Source organism: Macrosteles quadrilineatus, unplaced genomic scaffold (assembly GCF_028750875.1).
Source record: "Macrosteles quadrilineatus isolate MER2022 unplaced genomic scaffold, UCM_ALF_1.0 Scaffold_5__1_contigs__length_97177068, whole genome shotgun sequence".
Lineage (NCBI taxonomy): Eukaryota > Metazoa > Arthropoda > Insecta > Hemiptera > Cicadellidae > Macrosteles > Macrosteles quadrilineatus.
The window spans coordinates 53814929-53835553 of NW_026542598.1; the positions used below are offsets into that span (position 1 = coordinate 53814929).

Consider the following 20625-nt stretch of genomic DNA (forward strand, 5'->3'; position numbering starts at 1 on the left):
TATTTTAATATCACTTCAATTATCAAATGACAGACCTCCTTGTTTTTGGACTTCAGATAGTTAAAACAGTTATTCGAAAAACAGATGATTTTGTTTTTTTCTGTCTAGAATTTTAGTGTTGCTAACTGAATCGTAACATATAATGTGTGGTTTTTCATTCAGGCTGCTATGGCGTTAATACGTCCCCATCTGAGGAGTCTGTAGGTGAGGGAGTCATATACACAAACTATAAACCATATTAGAGGGTTAATAAATAGCAGTAAAAACCTTTAGAGGTTGTAAATATTACAAGTTCTGATAGGGATGCAACTGGGTGTATTTTTACGCAAATATAAATTATGAATAGGTGTTGAATGCAGTAAGATGTCTTGTGTAGTGCTGTTTTGGACTAAGATGAGCTCTGTATCTATGTACCATGTATGTCAGGACCATGTATTAAAATCTTAATGATCAGGAATAGCTGGTCCCACTAAGGAACCTTTAATAAGCTACTGACTTCTCAGGATCAAACTGGTAATTGATTACTATAGTTTGGCCGCTTAGAAAGCGACCTCCTCCAGCATTGGTTTAGCATTAGCGCGCAGGTCGTTTTCTAAGCGGCCGAACTATAGAACCAAAGATTACACATGTTATGTTTAATCTTTGCTAGTACCAATCAAGACAGGTATTAAGGCACTATAACCACTCATCTAACCAGCTTTAATTTCTTCTCTTTGGTACATGGCATATGTAAATATTTATGTTTATATGCATATGTAAATATTTAATGCCACTGGTGTTGATGGACACATAAAAAAGTAAAATTATGATAACATACCATGACTATAGCTTTGACTATTGATACAACTAGACACCCCATGCCCATGATAAAGTATTTGCCAGTTTTTAAATAAAAATCATCGTAGTTGAGCCACTGATAGATTGTGCTGTTATAAATTACTGATTTCTGTCCAATCCCTATTAACTCTTTTACCAAGTCAAACTGATGGATACAATCTTATTGTGAGCTACAGCAACTGGATTATGACCCATTATCTATGTCAGTAACAAAAAATAAGGCATAAACTAGAATTTTAGACACTGGGGCATCCTGTGACTTGCTCACACAACGATGATCTTTTTTAATAAAAATTGGCAACAGCTGATATAGATGGGATGTCTACTTCAGTATACAATAGTCGATGATTTTGTACTAGTACATTCACAAAATTTATGTGGTTTTAGGGGAAGCGATTCCATCCCCTCCAAGAAATAACAGCCAGCCAACAGCTGATCAGTTGATGTATACGTTAAGCTATAAAAGTTGTGGGGAAACATATGAAACATTTCCCTTAAACCGCCTAAATGTTGTGAACCAACTATGACTTAAATTCCCCACATTGCATCTCTGCATTTGCTATGAGTATTTGATAATATTGTCAGTTTCTGTGTTACAGTGAGTTGTGATGGCTGTGGAAGGAGTGTACAAATACCTACAGTCAACTAACAGGCCCTACAGTGCTAATGACATTGTACAGAACATGCACAAAGAGTTTGGCAAGACAGCTGTACAGAAGGCTTTGGACGATCTGGTTACTCAACAGAGGATTTATGAGAAGGTTATATTATTTATTTAATGGTACCTTAGACTATTAATTAATAACTTACCCCCACCTCAACAAACCTGAAGGCTATTAAACGAATTTCCATTTCCCTGATTATTGGATTTTGGCAAAAATATCTTGCTTTTTGTTATTTCAGTTACTTAACACCTCGTTTAAGCAAATAAAATGATCTAATCATACAATAGCTCTTCCCCTGGTTATAAAAACATAACATTAACAAAAATTCAAAATAACAATTGAAAAAAATAACCCTAAAGTAATATAAACAAAATTGTTATCAATTATCAATTGTCAACATTAGCGCTTAGTGTCACCTACATGAACTATACATGAAAAACAAGCTTATGATTTTACAATGGTATGAGAAGTCTGCTTGTGTTGGTTATTCTATGGTGATACCAAACTTAAATTGTTACAACCAATGCAACATATATACATGTTTATGCAACCAATACATGTTTATATAAATTTTAAATTATATTTTTTACAGGCTTACGGTAAACAGAAGATATACTGTGTAAAACAACCAGAAGATGATGGCCAGGACAATGATCTTGCAGTATTGGAAGCCGAGGTATTATTTTACCTACAAATTTAGTTTAATGAAAAATCTTCAGTCTTTCAATGAAATGTAAATTTTAAGAGAACGGAGGACAGATCAGAGACCAATCAGTATTACCAAGTACTTCCAAAAGCCCTGTGATAAACTTTTTAAAACCGAGGGTAAAAATGCTAGATCAACATTCAAATGGGAATATGGACTATGTAGTATTATAATAGGCCTTGTCTGGGTATGTACGTTGACTTTCTGCAATATTTTGCCAATTTTGTTCAGTAATTTACTCATTTTTAAGAAAGCCAAATGGAAATCCAACAGATAGGCTATATTAAAAAATTATGCAGCGAAAACTTAAGCATTGTATTACCTTATCACAGACAGAATACATTTTTGTATATTTGTGTTTTGGATACTGTACAGCATATTACATCTTAAATCCATTCCTTGTTTTTTTTATTGATTTACTCATTGTTGCAGACTGAAAAAGTTACTCAGAATTACAAGAATGTGGAACAAGAAGCCAAAGAAGCTGAGAACAGTTTGCGGGAGTTACTAGGAGCTCCGACAACTGCTGAAGCGAAAGAGCAGTTGGCAAAATTGGAAGAGAAAGTAGAGACTTTGCGAACAAAATTGGCAAAACTGTCAGAGAACACAGTGCTTGTATCTCCTGGTGAAAGAACCAAAATTAAAACGGAACATGAGAAGTTGTTAAAGGAATATCGGAAAAGAAAGAGGACATGTATGGACATTATCAATGCAATCATGGAGGGATATCCTAAGTCGAAGAAAGCTTTGATGGAAGAAGTTGGAATGGAAACGGACGAGGATGTTAAAATGCCAACAATACAGAGTTATTAAACCCTTGTGATAACATCTTTTTGTTGATGTTTGCTAAAAAAATAGTGATTGTTACATGTATTTATTTCAAAATATTTCCAGTATTGTTAGCTTTGTCATAGTGTTGTTAATGAATGAGAATTGATTTAAGTTGCATTAAATAAGTTTTTCTAAATTAAATGCACTGTTTAAAACCGGTTATAGAGTGTTCCTCATATCTCATTCTGTTTCCAATTTAGAATAGAATATAATAGAATAGACTTTATTTCCAAAAATGCTACAGATAATTACAGTTTTGATTTACAACAGTTAAAAATGTACAACTAATACGAAGAGTATAATCATAGATAAAACATACTCCCTTAGTAGATTTCTCATCCTTATGGAACAGCTGAAGACAATTTTATTGTTAGTTCATGTACGGTTTATGTAGAGGTCGTGTTTTGTTTACAATTTGTTTCCCGTTATTACAGCCATTTAAAACCTCGTTTAACCAAATAATATGATCTAATCATAAAGAATAACTTGTCCCCTAGTTATATAACCAAACAGTAAAGCAGAAATCAAGAAATTACCCCTGAAATAATTGAAACAAAGTTTCATCGACACTAGCGCCTTTGTGTCACGTACATGAACTAGACACGAAAAACGTGCTTCAAAATTTACAATGGGATGAGAAGTCTACTTGTGTTGGTTAGTCTATGGTATAATTAACATTATATTATATTACTAGCATCCTGGAAATATAGGACCTCTAAAGGAAAGCCTGTATAGAGGTTCCATCATTTAAAATTAACATCGTAATAATGAGTCAGAGCGAAAGTACTAACATATTAATAAACATGAAACACAGTGTACCAATAATATTTCTAAATAGAACGCCACAACACAATAACACTTTTTCAATTTTTAATTAAATAACAACATTTCTGTCCATATTATAATTATATAAAAAAAATAAAATATGCTTGGATTTTTAGAAGAAAATCGATATTTTCATTGAATAAAAGCCATATTTTCAATCGTTTAGAAAACAAACTTAAACTTTTGCATTGTGTCAATACTTCAGGGATAACATTAAACATTTTTGGACCTAAGAATTTGTAAAAAATACTGAATTAGGTTTGGGTACTACTACTTTTTGCTTACCTCTTAATTTGTCCTTGAACAAGTTATGTATTATAGGTTCTCACCACTTATAACATAGAAAATTCTTAACACCTTAAAAACAAACATATATTTAAGAGGAAGGATTTTAAAATTAACAAATAATGGACAAGATGGTTCCATCTTGCCCTTACTTTTAATCATTCTGACAAAATGTTTTTGCAGTTTGAACACAGATTTCAAGTTGGTTTCATACGCCCCTCCCCAGCAGAATAAACCATAGTCAATTCTGCTATGTACCATAGAGAGAAATATAGCATTCTTAAAACATTTTCTGGACATAAATTTCTTAGGAAATAAAAATATCTGAAATAGCTATTTAATTTATTCTTTAACTGCTCTATGTGACATTTCCAATTTAATTCTTGATCCAAGATTAAACCCAAATATTTGATCTTTTTTGTTTGTTCTACCGTGGCACACACAGAACACTGTGAATTATTACAAAGACAATCAACATATTTGTAACAAATAGAACTTAAAAATCTCTTTTCAAATTTTAAACTAAAATTTTTAAATTTTGTTTTTTCAGGGCTTAACAGCATTTGGTTTTTAGTAAACCACCATTTTAGGGCATTCAAATCCGAATTTATTGCTTCTTCTACATCTCTCCAATTGTCTTTTATGTAGCATAATGCAGTGTCGTCAGCGAAGGATGCTAGTTTACCTTTCAAATAAGCATTACAAAGATCATTGATATAAATTAAAAATAATATTGGACCCAATACAGAGCCCTGGGGTACACCATATTCAATATAACCTTTTTCACTTAAAGTATTATTAATTTTAACAAACTGTGTTCGCTGTGTTAAATAACTTTTGAACCACGAATAGGCTACCCCTCTTATACCACAATTAAACAGTTTTCCAAAAGAATTTTATGATTAACTGTTTTAAAAGCCTTTTTGATGTCAAGAAACATTCCAGTGACTTTTTGACCTGCATTTATCCCATTGTAAACACAATCCATAATTGCTGTCTTATTGCGAGATTGTCCAGTAACACTATTTACAGTTCTCCAATTTTTTTTAGAATCCCCATTACAATTTTTAAAAACACCATCATAATATGCTTTTTTTAAATTTCTGATTTCAACAACTAATTTATTTCTGAATGTTTTAAAATATTGTTTCAGTTTATAGGATGTTTTCTAACTTTGTCATATATTTTATTTTTAACTTTAGTATACAAATATAATGATTCATGAAAACTAAAGTTAAAAATAAAATCTATGACAAAGTTAGAAAACATCCTAATAATATTAAACTGAAACAATATTTTAAAACAATTGGTTTATATGATTGATGTTTAATTGACTCTTACCCATTCCATTGATGTAAACATCTTTAAAATTCTGTCTGTTTAAAGTTATGTATTACCATTGACTAATTAGTCAAAGGTATTACCTACATAAGATAAGAACATTGACTTGGGATTTGAGAAAGAATTTTGGGACGATAGTGGGCAGGTTCTAGCCCACCAGAAAAATTCCAAAGGTGACACATACTCAAATTTAGAATATTTTGAGATAAAGCACTCTGATACAAGAGATTTGTGTACTACCTGGTATCACTAATAATTAAGCTCTTCCCTTTTGCAGGTTTTGAAGCACTAAATCATTTATCATAGATGTGTACTGACTTTACTACACTTCTTAATTTGACATAATTTCTTGTTACATAATGTTGCTCGAATTTGAGCAATTGCAAAGTATTTCAGAAGTGATTTCAAAACGAAAAACGCAATATTTACAATGAGTTTAAGATTACCCGTGTGAAACTCATTTAAATACTCATGATTTACGCAAATATTTCAAATTTTTTTTTTTTTTTTTTTTTTATTATAACAGTTTGATATAATCAACATTTCCTGTAAATATTTTATCATATTTCAAATCTAATATTGCTTTATAGTGTTTTCTACTAACATTTCCTGACTTATAGCCGCATAAGGTTGTCCATGTTTATCTTCGTTAATGTAGCCTGCATGGTACCACCCTTGTCGCCAGCTGTAAGTTTACATAAATTTCAGTCATTTTTTTAACAAAGATAAAATTTGTTCTCATTACTTTCAGGACTTCCTGCATAGCCCGTCTGTCACAATTTTATTTGTTCAATTTGCGTTCTTTTGGTTAGTTGCAATAACGTTAATTACGTTTATTACCTGAAAAAATGCAGAATAAATAAAGGCCTGTTGTTCAGTTGGTTTTTGTTTCCCTTAAGTATGTGAATGATAGTTAAATCCTTCAATGAAAAGATTAGTAAGGGTTTCTTGGATATACTGGATATAGTCATAGGCTATTCTTCTAAAATCACTTGTCTTTTATAGAAACATAGAGTAAATGTCCTTGACGTACCAGATTTATTTAGCCTTGGTTTTCCTCTGCAATGATCACAAAGCTAAATCCATGTTTCCTACTAAGAATGTTGTAGCACTTCGGCTAACAACTACGTTCATCGTTTGTATGAATCTTCATCTTGTATGTGTTCTTCATTATATAGGCTAATAAGGATACAGTAGTAAATTCTTTAAAAAAACATTATCTCGATTTCTTCTACTTGGTGGCGTTCTCTGACTTGTTATATTTCCATAGTTTGCAAATCCGTTCTTACAATGATTTTCAAGAAATACAGCACTGTGTCAATTCACTTATTTGGATGATATATCAAATTGTCCAAGCTTTCTCACTTTTTTCCATTGTGTACGCAAACACAAATTCAAAGGTTCTAGTAATCGTGGTAAAATCTATATAATTAATATGCAAACACGAAATTTGTTGGTTGAACTCCTCCGCCATTTCTTAACCAATTTTATCCATTGACGTCTCATTGGAAAGAGCGTCTAACGTAGATTTGCAAACTGACCTTACATTTTTTTTTAAGTCCCTTAGGCTCTGTCCCAGTGGCTTTTAAAGTTCCTATGTAATCCTTATGAAGAACATATTTGTTTACATTATGATCAGTTGGATATTTAATTGATGTTAACATTTGAGCTGCAATTCAAAAAAGTGTGTCCAACAAAAATTACATCTTTAAAAATTAAATCATCATTGAATGAACTAATTTTCAAATATTGGAAACATAAAACGCCACCAAGTAGAAGAAATAGAGATGATATTTTTTTAAGAATTTATCATCGTTATTAGCCTATATAATGAAGAACACCTACAAGATTCAGATTCCTACAAACGATGATGAACGAGAACGAGGATGTTCATGGGCGCCCGCAGGATTTTTTACAGAGGAATGCAATATATAGGTCTAACAAACATCAGGAGGTTCCGGCTCTTCCCCGGGAAAATTTCTGAAAATATAGTGTTTTAAAATGTATTTTTACGCTATTTGGTAACCCATAGAACCAACCAAAATAAAGCTAGGTGGCGTTCGCAGAGGCATCCACAAAATTGAGCGGCGTCATCAAGGGTTCATATTATATTGTTTTTGTCATACTGCAGTAAAAACAGTAATTTTTAATGCATGCGTTGCGGGTCTAAAGTAGCATTTTTAATATTTAGGGAGTAAAAATAGTTTTCAGCCTCTATGGAGTAAAAATCAGCTGTTGTCAACTCAGTTGTAAATTTCGATTGTAAACGATTGCATGTATAGAAAATATGTATCGATTCATGCTTTGTAATCATTTTAACATACAGTCTACAGTCTCTTCCCTTAGAATTTTGGTATTGCAGATACATTCCCAAACTCAACACTGCTCACCTTTACTACTTTCTTCACCACACCCTACATCAAAGACCTGTTTCCCTCTCTTCCCATAGCATTTTAGGATTGCAGATACATTAATGTAATTGCCAAAGACAGTTCCCACACTCTGCACTGCTAGCCTTACTACTTCCTTCACCATTTACTACGTCATAGACCTGTTTCCTTCCCTTCTCATAGCATTTTAGTATTGAGGATACATTAATCTAACTGCCACAGACGGATCTCACACTATGCTGATGCTCATACTTTACTACTTCTTAAGCCACTTCCTACGTCGTGGACCTGTATTCATCACTTTCCATTGCATTTTAGTATTTTAGATGTAAAACAGTTTCCACACTCCAGACTACTCGCCTTTACTACTTTCTTCACCACTTCCTACGTCGCGGACCTGTTTTCCTCTCTTCCCATAGAATTTTAGGAATGTAGATACCTTAATCTAATCATCATAAACAGTTTCCACACTCCAGACTGCTTACCTTTACTACTTCCTTCACCACTTCATACATCGCGGACCTGTTTCCTTCCCTTCCAATAGCATTTTAGGATTGCAGATACCTTAATCTAATCATCATAAATAGTTCCCACACTCCATAGAATTTTAGGAATGCAGATTCCTTAATCTAGTCGTCAAAAACAGTTTCCAAACTCCAGACACTGCTCGCCTTTACTACTTCCTTCACCACTCCTACATCGTGGACCTGTTTTCCTCTCTTGCCATAGAATTTTAGGAATGCAGATACCTTAATATAATCGTCATAAACAGTTTCCACACTCCAGACTGCTCGCCTTTACTACTTCCTTCACCACTTCCTACGTCGCGTACCTGTTTTCCTCCCTTACCATGGAATTTTAGGAATGCAGATACCTTAATCAAATTGTCATAAACAGTTTCCACACTCCAGCGACTGCTCGCCTTTACTACTTCCTTTACCACTCCTACATCGCGGACCTGTTTCCATCCCTTCCCATGGAATTTTAGGAATGCAGATACCTTAATCTAACCGTCATAAACAGTTTCCACACTCCAGACTGCTCGCCTTTACTACTTCCTTCACCACTTCCTACGTCGCGGACCTGTTTTCCTCCATTTCCATAGAATTTTAGGAATGCAGATACCTTAATCTAATCATCATAAATAGTTCCCACACTCCGGACAGCTCGCTTTGACTACTTCCTTCACCACTTCCCACGTTGCGTTTCCTTCCCTATGTTGTTCCTATGTTGAGGGCTTGATTCCATCCCTTCTCATAAGATTTACTGCATTGCAGATACATTTATCTAACTGCCAAAAACTGTTTCCAGTTCCCACACTCCACACTGCTCACCTAATTGTCATAAACAGTTTCCACACTCCAGCGACTGCTCGCCTTTACTACTTCCTTTACCACTCCTACATCGCGGACCTGTTTCCATCCCTTCCCATGGAATTTTAGGAATGCAGATACCTTAATCTAACCGTCATAAACAGTTTCCACACTCCAGACTGCTCGCGTTTACTACTTCCTTCACCTCTTCCTACGTCACGGACCTGTTTTCCTCCCTTCCTATAGCATTTTACGATTGCAGATACCTTAATCTAATCGTCATAAACAGTTCCCACACTCCGGACAGCTGGCCTTGATTACTTCTTTCACCAATTCCTACATCGCGGACCTGTTTTCCTCCCTTCCCATAGCATTTTAGGATTGTAGATACTTTAATATAATCACCATAAACAGTTTCCACACTCCGGACAGCTCGCATTGACTACTTCCTTCACCACTTCCTACGTCTCGGACCAGTTTTCCTCCCTTCCTATAGCATTTTAGGATTGCAGATACGTTAATATAATCGTCATAAACAGTTCCTACACACCGGACAGCTCCCCTTGACTACTTCCTTCACCACTTCACACATCGCGGACCTGTTTTCCTCCTTTCCCATAGCATTTTAGGATTGCACATAACTTAATCTAATCGTCAAAAACAGTTTCCATAGTCTGGACTGCTTGCCTTTCCAACTTCCTTCACCACTTCCTACGTCACAGACCTGTTTCCCTCCCTTCCCATTGCAGAATAGGATTGCAAATACCATTCAAATACCTTATAAACAGACCCCACACCCCGAACAGATCGCCATTACTACTTCCTTCACCACTTCCTACGTTGCGGACCTGTTTCCTTCCCTTTCAATAACATTTAAGGATTGCAGACCTCAAGCTAGTGTCGTCATTTGATTATGATCCATACCGTTTCTGTTCTAATATCTGTGGAATAATGCTATCAGCTATTTCTTTATCTACTGCATTCAAAAGTCAACAGCTGATCATATTTCTTTGTTTATGTGTCAAATACTGCTTCCTTAAGGATTACATTTAAACTTTGAGACCCAGTGGGGCGGATCCCTGAGAGACTTTTTAACGCCATATAGATGTTGGCACTCACCGATATGGGCTTTATCACCATGCAAAATTTGAAAACAATTGATTCAGCCGTCTAGGAGGAGTTTGCGTATTACGAAATGCATAAGAGTCAACGTATAAGAGCTTCGCTCGCTCCGCTCAAAAAAACAGGCCGTAATGCACGTCAAGCATGACGACACCATAGAAGACGGCAATGACGTAATGTTTAATATTTTTGTGACAAAGGGTATTTCTTTATTTATTTTCCAAGGGAAGATTAAAACAAGCAGCTGATCACAAACGGTAAACTACGTCATTGCCGTCTTCTATCGTGACGTCATGCTTCACGAAGAGTCGACGTATAAGAGCTTCGCTCGCTCCGCTCAAAGCCATACCATACCGTACCATTGTGGAAGGAAAATACATATAGGTGTGCTATTCATTCCCAACATTAAAATAAGAAATTATATGGCGAGTCAAGTACGGTGTATGCTGACGTCACCCAGATTGCAAACAAAAAAATCAGCTAATATGTATTTTACCATATAAATATATGTTTGTTTTTATCTTCCTAAATGGTAAAATGGTGATTGCAATCTGAGTGACATCAGCATATACCGTACCTGACTCGCCATATAATTTCTTATTTTATGAAGCTATCTATATATATAAAAGGCAAAGCCCTCACTGACTGACTGACTCACTCACTCATCACTAATTCTCCCACTTCCCACTTACCTAGGAGGCTGAAATTTGGTACACTGATTCTTTAGGCATTAAATAGGAAAACTAAGTGGTTTTTATTCTGATCGGACTCTCGGGCTCCGCCCCAGTGGCTCTAGAGTTTCCCATGTTAACCTAATGAGTACTCATATTTAAATGGAATTAATAAATCATAACAGCTGTTTCAATTTAACAAGTTGGTTCTGTTCTGTGATATTCAATAGCATTAAAGTTACAAGGATTACCAACAGAGTGCAGCACTATTATTTTTTTAATTTATGATTTATGACAACAGCTAATTTGCAACCAAAAGGTGAGTGAGCGTAGCGAACGAACTTCAACCAGGACGTGCGAGCGCAGCGAACGAGCTCCAACCTAAAGGTGAGTGAGCGTAGCGAACGAACTTCAACCAGGACGTGATTAGCCATGCGAACGAGCTCACATATGAAGTAAAACGGGGCAAAGCCCGCGGGTACAGCTAGTGTATTATAAAATTGACAAGACGTATTTTGTAATAATTACTTACGGGTCAATAAAATGTCTTTTATTGTCTTATATGGATTTGCTTTAACTCTTCATGGCACGCCCACAAAGCATGTGGGTCTGAACCGTTTTCCCAAAAAGCGTTTAAATCAAATATATAACCTATCACTTTCTTTCATCTCCTTTAAAAAAAAATTCCAACGGCTCCGGCGTAGACAAGGATAAGGAACGGATACTGTTCAAAAGATTTCAGGTGGTCCATAAAATATCCTTATGTGCTTACGATTGAAGACTTTTAAACCAAAATGAACAACGCAAAATGTAACATAATAATAATATATTATAAACAATGGCATGGCGTGTCCACACATTAACTGATCAAGTATTAACTTGAGGAGTATGTTTAATCTATGGTATAAATTATAGTTGGTTGTATGTATAAATTCACACAAAAATATATTGGTGTCTGGAATGGCTTATAGTGCGTTTTTTTGTTTTCATGTATCACACCTCCTAATTTGTTTACTTGTCTTGTTCAAAGCAAATATGATTTAAATTACATTTAAATACCGTTGTGCAGCCAACAACCCAACCGAATTAATTTGCGTGGTGGCAGTACTGTTATAGATGAAAATATTATAGTCTTTTTTGCATTGCTCTTCCCTTGCCAGTTGCCACTCCCCACCCCCCACCACCCTTCCATTCCCTTCCGGTTCTTTGTAGCAGAAACTGCCACACTTACTGGAACAGCGCTGATCAATTTCAGTGTTTTGAGATTGATTAACTCGACCAGTAAGATCTAAAAATGGTAAGTTTATATTTTAAATTCGCCACTAGTTATTTTGCGTTGGGTTTTATTTATTGTACATAGGCCTACTTACTGTGAAGTCTTTATCTATGTTAGTAGACTGAGTTGAGGTTAGGGTTCCCATGTGCTACACACGTTATTACTGTAGATTCAAGATTTATTTCGGCCATTAAGTTGTTTACAATAGGCTTTGTCTTACATAAAATATTAATTAAAAAATAATATTTCAGTCTTTTCCTGAAAAAATAAAACATAAAAAATAATCCACTGCAAACCAAACAACGGCACCAAAAATCATCACACAGCCAACCATGCAAAATAATTGTCAAACAAACATACCTTTCAGTAGATGTACATGACTTATAAGGTATTTAAGTTTTGTGCAGCCTTCATGGCATCAAAAAAATTATCAAATTTGTAATATGGGTTCAACTCAAGCCAATTTTTTACAATGTAGAGGCCTACAACAATATTGAATCTCTAAATTAAATGCTTATGTAAGTTAAATAGGGGATTTACTTTGTTATTTTCTAAAACCCTACTAACCGTGGAATAATACAGAGGTAATCTACATAACAACAAAACATTTGCCCATCACTTGAAAAAATACCACACCAAATAGGCCTAGACCAAAATTTACCGGTACAATTAGATGGTTAATTTACCGAAACAATTATATCAATGAGTACATTGAACAACATTCATACACACGCACATGCCAGCTCACGGGTAGACGTCCCTATTTGTTGTCATTACAACCAAATGAAAATATCGATCTATAGCCTATATCGAACAAAACAATCGAATAATTAATATTTTCATTCGGTTGTTTTGACAACAGATACGGAAGTCTACCCCAGCTTACTTCGTGAAAACATAAGTTAGCTAAAACCCGATGAGACAGAAGAACCCTGATGATTCCCTGATCTACGTATGGTGGTAAAGACATTGAGGGTAATAAGGTAGACCTATGACAGTGCCAAGGGACCAGACTAAGCTTAAAACTAGTCCTAATTTATAAATAAAAAGGCAACCATCCCGCTAGTGGTGCTTAGTAAAATTCCAGGGAGGGAAGAAGCCTCAAGTTTCCAAATTATTTTTATTTTAAGAAATAAATTTCTGTGACTAGGCTATTTAAAAATCTACAAATTATTACACTACACTGCAGTCATACTCAATTCAGTACCTAGGCCTATATTAACCTTGTATTAACAAAACATAGCAAGTTTTACATGGGCCTAGATACAAAATAACTCAATTCAAAAAACGTCTTAAAGTTCTAATTACCAAATTCATAATGACATTTTATGACTCCAAAAAATTTGAATAAGTATTACTGTATTTCAAATTCAATTTACTTTACAAACCGTGGTAGCAGTGTAAAATGTTAGGTATATAAAATGAATTAAATAAATTATTTTATAAAAAAATAATGAAATCGTAATGTATTTAGAAGTTGATATTGGACGCGCTCTACCTCAGCTCGTATTTCTCAGTTCGATGTTGCTTAATGCGATTATCCTATACCATTGCACTGGACAGCGCCATGTAGAGCGCTTTCAAGTCTTTTAAATCTGTGTGATTACATCGTTATCCTTAAACCTTGTAAGTTACTTAGTAAACTAACTGCAGATTATTGTTTTTTAGAACACATGCAAAACCACAAAGAAGTTAAATTAAGTATTAAATTAACATGCTTATGGGATGACCACGGGCTTTCAGCTCTGGTATGTTGTGCCGGTGATGTAGGCCTACTTGTGGCGAGCACTGTGCGGTCAATCCTATCGCTTACCTGTTCTTCCTCTACCAAAAGATGGCTACATGATGGCTTGGGGGTGCCAGTGTGCAAATGCATAGCATCATCATAACTCAACACTTCAGCTCAAATCTTTACATTGTCGCCAAAGGTCATTGATTAAACACGATGAATAAATGTGGATCAAGTAGGCCTAGTGAACCCTGAAAACTCTTGTTATCTGACAAATGTTTCCCATTCATAGCCGCATCAGGTGGCCCATAATAACGATTATAAATTCTAAAAAAACATTATTTCTATTTCTTCTACTTGGTGGTGTTCTATTACTTTCCTATGGTTTTATAGTTTGCAAATCTTCACTTTCAATGATTGCTCTAGAAATGCAGTAGCCTACAGTGTTAATTCAGTTTTCTTTTTATTACCTATATCAAATTGTCCAGGCTTTCTCGATTTTCCCATTGTAATATTTACAATTACAATTCAAATAGTAAACATTTCATTTCAACCAAATCAGTAGGCTAAATGTTTGTAGCGCCGGCACACGTTTCCTTAAATTGCAACTAAAATACCGTATTAGGCTAAATGAATAAATTTATCTTTATTGTCACATAAACGTTTTACAGTTTACATAGCTTAAGCTACAAAAACAGATGACATTGTCAATATAATCATAATGCATCATAATCTATTATATTATTAAAGTGATACAATCTAATTTTATGTAATCGGTTAAGGCCATTTACCAAATAAAAATATAGGCATATGGCATATCAAAATGAAGCTTAGAGGGTGTAGATTTGCCGAAAAGTATTCATTGATATGGAAAAACTCCCTAAGGGCTCTGCCCCACAGACAATTTCTCGAACTTGGGCCCTTTAAATGAAATATGAAGTCAAAGTTGATTAAATTAATTTAGTGGTGGTTTCTGTTCACCCGTGAGTTCGCGGGTAGAACCTCTTGTAAGTACCTAAAATACTAAAAATAAACAAAGATTCTTAGAAATAATTATTTGGGTTATTTTATAAAACATGATATTTACTAATTTAAAAAATTACCATCATTCAAAAAATTCATCAATACTGTAATATATTTTGTTTAGGCTACAAGAAATGAGGCAAGGCTGCTTTTAAAAGGTGTGTTGTTTTAAATCTTTATATTTTGGTTGCAGTTGATAAAAAATTTCTTTCCCATATATTTTGGTGTTTTTCCTTTTAATTTTAATCGGCGAATTGGAAACTGAAAATCTTTTTTGAAACGGGTGTTATATGGATGGTCAAAATTCTCCGCACATTACAATTTTTCAAAATTTGACTGTGCTAAGGATTTAAAAATGATTAAACTTGGTACAGTCATTACGGTATATTAAGTTCTTTAAAAATTGGTCTACATGAATGTTTCCAATGCAGTGTAACTGTTATTAACCGTGTTTTTAACCTTTATTAACACAGCAATTAAATTATCCAGCTGATCATGATGTAAACAAATTTGTTCTTTATAAGGATAACATGGGAAGCCACCGAGGCAGAGCCCAAGGGACCTATCAAAAATGTAAGGCCAGTTTGAAAATCTACACACCTAGACAAACATTTTGTATAAAATTTGGGGTTAAATCTTAAAACTAAACAAAAAAGCCTTATTGTTCACAAAGTTTCATGTAGCATATTAATAATATAGAAGATAGATATGTTTATTAAATTTTTTGGCCAATTAGGTTAGGACGTATTTAGCCTAGTTTGGATTAGTGAGATGCTGGTGTAGTTTTTTGACTTGGGATAAATTAGTCTACTTATAAAATTAATTTGGCCTCTATGAGTAGCCTATATCATATCTCAATATAGTTTGTTAATTGTTGAAGTTTTATGTGATTTCAGAGTACTTTCACCAAGGACCCAGAAAAGCCTCAGGCTGAGCCTGCACATGTCCATAGGATCCGTATCACTCTCACCTCCAAGAACATGAAGAGCTTGGAGAAAGGTAAAAGCACTTTTACAAATTTGGGAGGATAAAATCCAAATCTGTGAATGAGTTGGAGATAGCCTAGTTCTGGTTTTCGTGAAATTTGTCCACTTATGAATAGTCCTGTGAAATTTTGATATGACTGATACGCACTGTATTAATTCCAGTTTGTTATCTTACATTACTGGGCCGAAACAGTGCAACAACAATTCAGCAATGAGTTCAACACCAAGTTCAAAGTGATTGAACTTGTTAATCATTGTTGAAACATCAAATTTGGACATACTGTATCTATATTATAATGCGAGTAACATTTGTGCACAATAATTTCAAAAACGGCTCCTACAATTTCCTCTAAATTAAATATATATTAGTTATATTTTATATCTACCGGTAATGTATATATAAATTAAATATGTTAGGAATATCTTAGTTTCAGGCTAAAAACAATATCCATGCTAGCCACTGTTCTGGGAAAATTTATTTTTGGTTAAAAACTTTAAATGAAATGTTAATATTTTTAACATTGCTCTTATGGAAGGCTAGGTAGCCAAGAAAGCTTGACAAAAATGTAAATTTTGTAACATATGCCTATACAACAAATCATCTTCAGTACATTGGAAAATTATTAAATAGGGGACAAAAGAAAAAGGACACTCTTGTGAATACGATTTATCATTGGTTATTTAATACACGTGGGGCGTTTTATTAAGCCCTGGAATAATTACTACTGTTCAAAACCGTATAATATTTTACCGTAAAAGATGCACTAATGCTAAACCAAGAGTATTGAGGAAAACCCAGTTGGAGTCCCAAATTAATAGTTAAATTTTAACATGATTGTTTAATTTAGACATACCTATTTTAAATGTAATTATAAAAACTAACCTCTTCAAAACTTGTATAGGCCTTAAATATGGTCTAGACTCTAGAGCATGAAATTTGTTGTCTTGCAAACCCTTAAGTTCAGCCTTTGAAACTACACTATACAGCAGAAAACCACAACTTAGAAATTTGGAGTGATATTTGCAGTTTTAGCGAATTTCCCTATAGGGAAGTAGCTATTACCGTAGGTCTCATGGTAAGACTTAGGCCCGGGACCGATTTACTTTTTCATTTTAATGTCCCCAGAGGCCAAAAACACCATTCGTTCAAATTTTTATATAGGCCTATGTATATATATATATATATATAGATATATATATATATATCTAATATATAAAATTCTCGTGTCACAGTGTTTGTCTGCAAACTCCTCCGGAACGACTTCACCGATCGTTATGAAATTTGGTGTGTAAATTCTGTAGGTATGCGAATCGGACGTAAACTATTTCCCGTTTCGAAATTCTTAAAAGGGCTCCGCCCCAGTGGCTCTGGAGTTTCCCATGTTAACCTTATGAGAAATGGAATTAATGAATCTTAACAGCTGTTTCAATTAAACAAGTTGGTTCTGTTCTATGATGTTCAATAGCATTAAAGTTACAAGGATTACCAACAGGGTGCAGCACTATTATTTCTTTTACATTTATGACAACAGCTAATTTGCAACCAAAAGGTGAGTGAGCGTAGCGAACGAACTTCAACCTGGAGGCGAGTTAGCGTAGCGAACGAGCTAACCTGAAGGCAAGTGAGCGCAGCGAACGAGCTCCAACCCAAAGGTGAGTGAGCGTAGCGAACGAACTTCAACCTGGAGGCGAGTTAGCGTAGCGAACGAGCTAACCTGAAGGCAAGTGAGCGCAGCGAACGAGCTCCAACCTAAAGGTGAGTGAGCGTAGCGAACGAGCTCCAACCCAAAGGTGAGTGAGCGTAGCGAACGAACTTCAACCAGGACGTGATTGAGCGATGCGAACGAGATCATCTTGAAAATTAAACGTAACGGTACTTTCTTTCCATCGGTCTGTCTTAGGGGAAACCTATAACTTAGGCGATACGAAGTTCGCCGGGTCAGCTAGTATATATATAGATTTATATATATATGTGTCCGTGAACACGATAACTTGAGTAATTTTTATCCGATTTTGATGAAATTTGGTTTGAAGGTGTAAGGCGGGATAAACTTGAATGAGTTCGCGATCCAGCATGATCGGACTATGGGAACAGGGTTTTATGGGGGGTTTTATGGGGTAAAAATTGGTTTTTCTCACTTCTTACCCTCAAAACACAAAATTTCCCAATTTTTCTCTAAACCTTCTTAAAGAGCTTAAAAAAACAAACAATTCAGTATATCAAAGTGTTTTTGTACGGTTATTGGTTACGGAGAAAACTAAAAAAATGGTAAATTTAAAATTCCCATGTTATTCTTATGGAGAATATTGTAAAATGTTGTAGTTTGCTTGTTTATGGATATATTTTGATCAAACTTGGCAAATTTATTTATTTTATAGTAAGCTATAAATATTTTACTAAAAACACACTACTTTATTAGTTTCCTTGTAGCAGCAAACCTAGGTACTCGTTAAACCTAATGTTATTTAAATAGATCAATTGAAAATCAATTCGGCCAAATGGAAATTCGCTTAGACGGCAGGTTTGCTGCGGCGGGGGTATTTACTAACTATTTTGCAGTTATTATGTTTTTTAACATAAACACTATGTTTTACACTTTAACTTATTTCTAAGAGTATATTCGTCGGGGTAATTCATTAGTTTTGACTAAAAATAATATTTTCTTTGGCCTAGAACAAAACTGTACGACCACAACAGTTCTAAGTGTGTGGCGTCTAACGAAGTCAATTGATAGGTGGAGAAATCCCAATGTCAAATATAGGTCAATAAACTATATGAGATCAACATCAAGTCTTATAGAAGGGCTCAGCTTTATAAAATGGCAATACTGTAATGACATTATTTTTAAATGCAGTTAACGTATCCTACAAATTAAACACTACGAGCAATGCTCGGTTCCCTGGTACTACTTATAATATGTTTAAATTTGAGTGGATATAACCGTTTTTGGTCCCCCTGAACCCAAAAAAGTGGTTTTCGAAGTGATGTCTGTGTGTGTACGCGTGTGTCTGTCTGCATGTTTGAATGCTACATGTGTATAAAGCTACAGACCACTAGTCTAAAATTTGCACTAGTCACTTAGACTACACACCTGTAGTCAGATTTTGATAAAATTTCATAGGTATGTAGACTAATTCATCATATCTCAGGGGTTTTAAATTTGTTAAGTTTTAATGGGGGTTTTTCATAAAGCCCATAAAAAAGCGGAAAAATAAAGTTTTCTTTAAAATGGCCTGAACAATTTTGATAAAAATTTAGTTTGTTAGGCCTATATATTCCTTTAAATTCTGGACAAAATGGTACAACTTCCATTCCTGTACAAATTACAATTCAAAAGATATTGTAGGCCTACCACATACTGCTATTATAGCACCGAATGTAAACAACTAACTAACTAACAGCTATTTCCATTCCACAAACCTCCCATTCCAAGTGTTTATCCCCCCTAGAACTTGGATTCCCCCAAACCACCACCATATGAATTATAAACAACTTTTCTGATTTCCCCTATAAAATATACTTCTAGTTACTCCCACCGCTTACCCATGGTAAAGATTGTTGACAAGCTAATATGGGAGAAAATATGTGTCAGATTTGATTGCTAATACAATTTTTTTATTAAACAAACAGACAAGCAATAGTTTGTAATTAGAGATCGTTTAGTTTTGCTAATGCTTGGCTATTATTGAATTAATAACAAGAAACATATTGTAAACAAAAACACGACCCTTGCTGCACTGGTTGGAATCAAGATTAATGCGGTCTTCAGCATATCCCAACTGTAAGGATGAGCATCATTGAACATCAAGGGGATTGAACCTGTAATCTTTTATGGGATTATTTTAAATCTATGCTTCAAACTACCTTTGATAAACCATATTGTTTTTATTTGGTCTTCAATTATTATTATCACATTTTTTTAGTTGAGGCTTCAATTGCAGAAGCTATAATATGGAAAACTCTTGTACCGTCTGGTTTCCTGATGGTCAGTTTATTTTGTTATTTTTTTATGCCTACACCAGTAACATTTTCAGTCAAAGAAACTTAACACTTTTAAGGGAAATCAGTCTAAAATTAAAATGATGATGGTATACCAAAAAATGATCCCGTCGTAACATCAAAGTCCAAGATGATGTACTAAGCTAGGCTAACATTATTTCCTTAATAAACCCACCGTCTGTATATTGGTATTCTCACTTCAAGTTACACTGTGTATTGGTTGATTATAAATCTCGCTCTGTGTGCAGTGTGTGCTGATCTGATCAGTGGAGCTAAGAGGGAGAAACTGCGTGTGAAGGGACCAGTGCGTATGCCGACCAAGATCCTGCGTATCACCACACGTAAGACTCCCTGCGGTGAAGGTTCCAAGACCTGGGACAGATTCCAGATGAGGGTACACAAGCGGGTCATCGACCTTCAGAGTCCCTCGGAGATCGTCAAGCAAATCACTTCCATCAGCATCGAGCCCGGTGTAGAGGTGGAGGTTACCATTGCTGACTCGTAAACCACTCGTTTGTACAATTGACTGAATAAACTCTGGTTTTATACATTGATTATATTATTGTTTGCTACCACCTAATTGTATTTGATGAATCTGGGTTGTGCTGGCTCAGCCATTAGTTTA

At 34.7% G+C, this 20625-nt stretch overlaps 2 protein-coding genes across 2 annotated transcripts in view; both read left to right on the top strand.

The window, feature by feature from the left end:
• The window catches only part of LOC128994401 (homologous-pairing protein 2 homolog), a 33768-nt gene extending 30618 nt beyond the window's left edge, over nucleotides 1-3150 (top strand). The window contains exons 2-4 of the mRNA XM_054418950.1: nucleotides 1437-1598; nucleotides 2095-2178; nucleotides 2641-3150. Coding sequence (XP_054274925.1) covers nucleotides 1446-1598; nucleotides 2095-2178; nucleotides 2641-3021 — 618 coding nt within the window. The 5' untranslated portion in view covers nucleotides 1437-1445 and the 3' untranslated portion in view covers nucleotides 3022-3150. The remainder of the gene's footprint in view (nucleotides 1-1436; nucleotides 1599-2094; nucleotides 2179-2640) is intronic.
• Nucleotides 3151-12160: 9010 nt separating this feature from the next.
• On the top strand, nucleotides 12161-20554 carry LOC128994475 (40S ribosomal protein S20). Its single transcript, XM_054419051.1, has 3 exons — nucleotides 12161-12283; nucleotides 15911-16013; nucleotides 20249-20554. Exons 1-3 carry the CDS (start codon nucleotides 12281-12283, stop codon nucleotides 20503-20505), a joined length of 363 nt encoding a protein of 120 aa, XP_054275026.1. The 5' UTR covers nucleotides 12161-12280; the 3' UTR covers nucleotides 20506-20554.
• The last annotated feature ends 71 nt before the right edge of the window (nucleotides 20555-20625 follow it).